Source organism: Rhododendron vialii, chromosome 3a (genome assembly GCF_030253575.1).
Source record: "Rhododendron vialii isolate Sample 1 chromosome 3a, ASM3025357v1".
In the NCBI taxonomy this organism is placed as follows: Eukaryota; Viridiplantae; Streptophyta; class Magnoliopsida; order Ericales; family Ericaceae; genus Rhododendron; species Rhododendron vialii.
Genome location: NC_080559.1, coordinates 23,112,969 through 23,120,468, shown reverse-complemented (window position 1 = coordinate 23,120,468; position 7,500 = coordinate 23,112,969). Strand labels below are relative to the sequence as shown.

Below are 7,500 nucleotides of genomic sequence, written 5' to 3'. Positions count from 1 at the left end.
ACTTTAACACCCCCCTCCCACCTTTTTTTACTTTCAAATTTTCTTTTTCCCTCTCTCTCTCTCTCTCTCTCTCTCTCTCTCCTTCTTTTTTTGTTTGAGACATTTGACCCCACACCACCAATCAATCCCACAACCAACCGCCAAAGTCCTAGCCCTAATTTAAAAAATTCGAAAGTACTTTTAACCTTTTTCTTTTTTACTTTTAACTTTCAAAAATTACTTTTAACTCTTTCTTTTTTTAGTAATAAATAAAAATACAATAAAGTTTTTTTTCTTACTATTTTCTCTAAATTACTTTCACCCTCGTTCTTTTAACTATTTACAAAAGTTTTTTAACCCCAATTTTTTTTTACTTTCAAATTTTACCTTTCCCCTTCTCTCACTTCCTCCTTTCTTTTTTTGGAAATTTGACCCCATACCACCAATTAACCCCACAACCAACCGATAGTGGAATTTCGGATTTCTTTGAAATCCAAATCCTAAATCACATAGAGAAGAATGAGAGTGTTTCTGTCAATAGAGAGTGAGTAAGAGAGGGGACTGGACATAAAGAGAGATGGAGGTTGAATGGTGGAGAGAAGAGGGAGGGGGAAAGGTAAAACTTGAAAGTAACACAAAATGGGGGGTTAAAGTTATTTTTGTAAATAGTAAAAATGGAGTTAAAGTAATTTTTTATAAATAGTAAGGAAAAAATTATTACATATTTGTACTTAAAAAAGAAAGTTAAAAGTAATTTTTGAAAGTAAAAATTTAAAAAAAAAGAGAGAAGGTTAACTCCTTCCGTTAGCTCAATCTGTTACCAATTAATGGAATTGAATGGCACGGGCCTAATTGTTAATGAAATAATAAGTTTAGGTGTCTTTTTGTCATTAGTTAAAATTCATGTTCTTTTTGCAAATTGGCTGAAAGTTCAAGACCTTTTTTGAAATTTTTTCAAAATGAAATGATGAATGTGATTATATATATATATATATATATATATATATATATATATATATATATATATATAATCATGCATACTGTTGCGAATCAAATCAATAAATTCATGCATATCCGTATACAAAAATTGTGCAATAATTCCAAATTAATCTATATGATTATTTTACCAACAATTTCAATGGAGAATAAATTATCAAATTCATATTAACATATTAACATATTAACACAATACTATTATCAGTAACCAAGTCACCAATACGAATGAATTAAGGAATATTTAACACTCCTTTATTTCATGAGGAAATATGTATCTGCCTTTGGACTTTCCATCTTAAATGGATTGAATCGATTCAAAAAAGTCTATGTTAGCAGAAAATATCTTCGGAAGACAAACTGTCCAAAGTTGTCAATTAACCTTCACAAAAATTACTACTTATTATCCAAGTTTTGCAAGTTGTAAACAAGTTCCAAGTATCAATTTAGAGAGTAAACACGTACAGCACAGGTACATTAAAACATGAGAGGGGCTAGCTTTGGGCAGTAGTTGAATATTCTACCTGTCCTGAAGTTCTAGCGGGGAAACGGTGGAACTGATGGAGGAGGTGGTGGTTGATGATGATCAAGATTGTGACAAATTTCCTAGTTTTGGCTTGCTTCTCTCTCTCTCTCTCCCTTTCTCTGCTACAACAAAGAGAAAGAAAAAGGGAGGCCAAAAGAATGGATTTTAAATAGATCAAAGAGTAAGTAAGCCTTGTAATTAACTAGCAATCACATAATTAACTACCCAAGTTATGCTTCAATTTGTTTTTATATATCTACGTACCCTTTTTGTCAACCCTCCTAGTTCAAACTGATCTGAGTTCGTGGGAACAGTAGAGTGTGTGTGTGTGTGTCTATATATATATATATATATATATATATATATATATATATATATATATATATATCACTATTAGTGTATTAATTAAGCCATCATTAATTATTTTAGTGATGCAAGTGCAAACCTAAGCTCATCAAGCATACCCCACTACATATAAAACTCCCTGGATCATACTTATTGAATTACTATTTTAGTATTATTTTAGAGATTGGCGGCAATAGTATAACTAGATATATAAATAGAGGGTGGCTGATTTTTCAAGTGTTTTTGGGCAAATGCTTTTTGTGTTCATGATTATCTAGCTGGAGGATAATATGGTTAAAGTTATAATTGCTCATGGTCAGATGGCTAGAATCCAAATGTACGTCTATTCGATCTGTAAGCACATAACTTTAGAAAAAAAATTACTATTTAACATGGCAAAAGTCGGCATTGTTAATTGTAGTTAGATGGTTCGAAACCCTATCAAATGCATGGAAAGTATATGGTGCCTACTACTTGACTGCCATTCCACTTGCATTTTTTCTTTTACCAAAAAGAGTTAGGACAATTTTTACATATTATATGAGTAATTACTAACAAATTAACATTGTTAATTAATTCAGTACTGTCAAGAGAAATTCATTCTTTATTTATTGCATAATAATATGCTTGACCTATACCAAATGAATACATTTGAGTTGAGGAATTAACCCATGAGCATAATTAGATCAAGGATTGTTACCCATTAGTTTTTAAGGGAGAGGTTTGAGGTTGGATTATGTGGTTGGTAATCGAGTTCTCAATTACTCTATTGACACTATCTATATATGGAGATAAAATGAAAAAACAAGTTGAGGAATAACTCCATATATATGTTATCAATTCAATAAAGATTCCGTTCTACTAATTGAATTTTTTTGAATGTGATGTATCATAATAGAATGAAATGTATGTCTTGTAAATAGAAAATAAATATTTAAAATATAAAAACCTTAAAAAAAAGGGGCCTAACAACTACGACTATAGAATTGTCTCTTCTTATGCCATGAAAATCACAACCCAATCGCTATTTATGCCGACTTTCAAAAAATCACTATTTATGCCATGAAAATCACAACCCAATGTGTTTTCCCACGTAAGAGGCCGGTGGGCGTGGGCCACAACTACACCGTCTACGCAAAAGTTACACGTGTATGGACGTCCTTTTCCCAGCGCAGACCGCCACCACGAGAAAAAGCCTAACCGACCCAGAACAACATCGTTTTCATGAAACGCACTCCTAGAAATGGAATTTTTTCCCATCATAATGTGCATGCAGGGACCAATTTGCGTGTACCTGAATTAATTCTTATAATTGATCTAACGATCATTCGACATGTTTCAACGTGGGAATGAGGTAGTGACTTCAAAAAGGGAATGACTTCGGTATCTCCGGTTATTTTGAGGACACCGTAATTTTTGGCATAACAAAATCATTATGAGTATAATCAAAACCCATTACAAACATAACAGAACCATAGTAAGGCATAACCAAAACTATAGCAATGCATAACTTATTTGTTATGTCTTGGTTGGGTTTAGTTACGCCTTGGTTGGTTTTTTGGATATTCTTTGGTTATATCTTATTTGAGTTCTGTTATGCTTGTAATTGATTTTAGTTATGCTCATAATAGTAAAGTTATGCTGAAAATTACGGTGTCTCCAAAATGACCGGGGACACTATAACATCATCCCTTCAAAAATTAAACTCAAGATTTTAAGAATGAAACGAACACTTAAATAAAAAATCTAGACAATTAGGTCAACTCCGATCCGCGGGTTTAAATAGATAAATTTTATTACTTCCTCCGTTCCTAAATAAGAGTTTGTCTTTGAGATTTCAACTTTTGTAGAAGACATGTAATCATTACACCTATTTTCTACCATTACCCTTATATTCTACTCCATCCATTTCAATTTGTTTGTCCATTTTCATTATTTGGGACCTCTTATAAAATTATCTATATATTTCAATTTATAATATTTTTTATATGCAATATGGATCTTGTTTGATAGATCTCAATTAGATTTAAAATATAATGTTTTCAAAATTATATAAAACATTATAAATTGTGAGATATAGATAATTTTTTAAAAGACAAGTATGTCGAAATTGGACAAACAAACTAAGACGAAGAGAGTACCTATTTTGCACCATTTATATTTAAATAAGAGTGACACTTTTGAAATTTTATCAAATTTTCAATTCTATTTTTGGGAAGGAACAATCATTTTAGAACATCACAAAATTAAATAAGAGCCTCTCAATTTGGAACGAGGGAATAGTTCTTGAGTCAGAAAAATAATAATAAAAATATTAGGGAAAGCAAATGAAAAACCTAAACTGGAAGTGGCCGGTCGTAGGATAACAAAATTAAAACTCGCTGATATACGTCACTACCCACCACCTTCAAACCTCCCCATAGACTTGTGTATATAATTTCAGCACTCCCCCCACTCTCTCCATCACACTATCACAACACTACTGCTCTAGAGAGAAGAGAAACTGATCAGACTTCTGTAGTAGCTAGTCTTAGTTAGACAGAGAGACAGAGAGAGATGGAAGGGAAGGAGGAAGATGTAAGAGAAGGAGCAACCAAGTTTCCAGAGAGGCAGCCGTTAGGTACGGCGGCGCAGGGCGGCGGCGACAAGGACTACATGGAGCCCCCGCCAGCGCCGCTGTTCGAACCGGGGGAGCTAACCTCGTGGTCGTTCTACAGAGCCGGAATCGCGGAGTTTATGGCGACTTTTCTGTTCCTCTACATCACAGTTTTGACGGTGATGGGCGTTGTTCAGGCACCGACCAAGTGCTCGACGGTCGGAATTCAGGGTATCGCTTGGGCCTTCGGTGGCATGATTTTTGCCCTTGTCTATTGCACCGCCGGCATCTCAGGTTTCCCCACCTTCTTCCCCTCTCTCGCTGTGCAAATGTCTCACCACGTAGGGTTGCGGGAAAATAGTTTTTTAAGATGAAATTAAAATTGATGTGCCGAATTGGTAATTACTTGGATCAATTTAGTATTTCGTACGTAAATAATTTGATAAACTTTGGGCTGTGGCAGTGGCCCGCCACCTAAAAGGACTCCTAACGGTAACAGAGTAATCATACCTCAGTACTCATCCAATTGGATGCATCAATTGTTGACATATGTATGGATGTAAAATATTGTCTTTATTTTCAAGGGTTCACTTACTAAAATTGTTTAAACTCTCGAAATGCTGATTCTCTAATTTTATTTTGAATCTTCTGCCAACAATCCGAGCTGTTGTAAACCGGTTTCTGACTCGATTCGGATCGGCACCACTAGAAACTAGTGAGAATTCGCTACAGACTTTACGGGCTGTGGCATCTGCCCTACGTTATCCTGCTCGTAATTTGGTATTCTAATGCACACTTTCAACAGGAAAATCATGCCCTCAACATTTGTAATCAAATATTTCTCTATGGATCTTTTTGCCTGTAGGGGGACACATTAATCCGGCGGTGACATTTGGGCTACTATTGGCAAGGAAACTATCATTGACGAGGGCACTTTTCTACATGATAATGCAATGCCTCGGAGCAATTTGCGGAGCGGGTGTAGTAAAAGGGTTAGAGAATAGTAGTCGGTACGAGCTACTCGGTGGTGGAGCCAACTCTGTAGCACATGGGTACACCAAGGGCGATGGCCTTGGTGCTGAAATCATGGGCACCTTCGTGCTAGTCTATACAGTTTTCTCTGCCACTGATGCCAAGCGTAGCGCCAGAGACTCCCACGTTCCTGTAAGCGCAATTTTTTCTTTCTCTACTTACCAAAGAAAATATTTCTTTCTCTCCTCTTGAATTTCTCTCTCTCAATATGTTTATATACTTGTCACTTGTGTGATGATTTGGGTGATGTTTTTTTTTTTTTTTTGTGATGTTTGGGTTTAGATTTTGGCACCTTTGCCGATTGGGTTTGCGGTGTTTTTGGTGCATTTGGCAACTATTCCAATCACAGGGACCGGTATTAACCCAGCTAGGAGTCTTGGTGCAGCAATCATCTACAACAAGAGCCATGCTTGGAATGACCACGTAAGTTCTTTGATCTCACTTATTTATTTTGTTTATTTAAAATTATTAATTGTTAGCTTCGCATTGAATTTTTTAAACTTATTTATTCGTCTTGAGATAAATTCCAAAAGTAAAATTATTTAATAAAGTTAAATAAGAATCAGCAAAAGAAAATAGTCTACAAACACATTTTGTGGGTTGTTTTTGAACTTTTTAAAATTTAATTTATACTATTTTTTTTTTACTTGTATAGCATTTTTTTATTTGAGACAAATATATACTAGTAACCAAATCTATTAATACAAAACTAACAAGAATATTAATTAAACAAAAACAAATTGTTGTGTGATGCATGATTTCCATGCCATGTCATTCACATCTTTTACCCACATGCGCCATTAGTCATGATTGATTTTATTTTGTACTTGTTTTAGATATTATTTTTAAAACAAAAACATTTTTTCATAAAAAGAAACCCATGTCATGTATTTTATATATTGGGTTAGAAGGATCGATAATGTTTTCAGTACAGAAACATATTTTTTTGTTTTACTCTCATAAGGGGTCTTTTTAGAATAACTTTATAAAGTAAGTTTTGAATACCATCAGCCACACAAAATATTTTCTAAAATTGCAACCAATAGATTGAGTAAGATAATTTTGATGGGATTGAGGTTGTGATTGCAGTGGATTTTCTGGGTGGGACCTTTCATCGGGGCAGCACTTGCAGCTCTATACCATCAAGTCGTGATCAGAGCCATTCCCTTCAAGTCCAAGTGATCATAGTCGTCTTCGGAGACCCATTACCAGTGATGTGGTGATTTATTTGCGAGCGTTTGTTTCTCTTGTTTGTTTTGTGTATGTCCGTATGTAATGTATGCGTTGGTGAGGTATGTACTTCCATAAATGTAATTTCTGGCGTGCTTTGATTTGCTTTTGCCTACGCCAGTCCAATGGCGTGCTTTGATTTGCTTTTGCCTACGCCAGTCCAAGATTGGATGCCAAGTGGATGGGCCCCAGTCAGAAGACGATAGGCTGGCTGTTGCATCTCATTGTTAAAAAACGTGTGATATGTATTTGGTCACAGCAGCAATAATTCACCGACCAATTCACGAGCTCTCCACTATTTTCATTTTGATGACATGCCTTTTGTCTCTTTGCATGCATTTTTAGTCCAAAACGAGTATTGCATTGTTGCTTACGTCCGTCCAAATATATGTGATACTCTTATCAAATTGCGTTTGGGATTCTTCCTTAATTGGCTTCTATACATCCAGCTGTTAGGAGAACGTCCAAGAAAACATTTGATCGATTCTTGGGGTGAAGCCATCTTGTGAAATTCCTAATTTTGGCGTGAATTATTAATTGCCTTTGATCAGACCAAGAAAAAGATTAATTTAGGTGCGCGTAAGCAATAGTGGCTCCAGGAGCTTGGGAGCATGGAGTACTCGTTTATAAACATCAAGAGAACATCTATTATTTGTAAATCTGAGGAAAACATCATTAGTAGTGACATTCAAAAATCTAGATCCAACAAAAAAAGACATTTCAAGTTCAACAAGTATTTTAAAAAAACGAAAGATATCAAAAGGCATATATACTGGAGTAGTAATCTTCTTTTTGATAG

General features: G+C 34.9%; 1 protein-coding gene across 1 annotated transcript; it reads left to right on the top strand.

The window, feature by feature from the left end:
• Nucleotides 1–4,208: 4,208 nt before the first annotated feature.
• LOC131320514 (aquaporin PIP1-2-like) lies at nt 4,209–6,992 on the top strand. The gene is made up of 4 exons (XM_058351229.1): nt 4,209–4,733; nt 5,305–5,603; nt 5,754–5,894; nt 6,561–6,992. The coding sequence occupies exons 1-4, from the start codon at nt 4,400–4,402 to the stop codon at nt 6,651–6,653; spliced, it is 867 nt and encodes a 288-aa protein (XP_058207212.1). The 5' UTR covers nt 4,209–4,399; the 3' UTR covers nt 6,654–6,992.
• Nucleotides 6,993–7,500: the final 508 nt, after the last annotated feature.

Bases quoted from the DNA above. Each gene is read 5' to 3' on its own strand.
- LOC131320514 (XM_058351229.1), top strand. From the start codon at position 4,400: ATGGAAGGGAAGGAGGAAGATGTAAGAGAAGGAGCAACCAAGTTTCCA. The intron at 5,604-5,753 runs GTAAGCGCAATT...GTTTGGGTTTAG, and splicing joins CCAGAGACTCCCACGTTCCT to ATTTTGGCACCTTTGCCGAT. The intron at 5,895-6,560 runs GTAAGTTCTTTG...TTGTGATTGCAG, and splicing joins GCCATGCTTGGAATGACCAC to TGGATTTTCTGGGTGGGACC.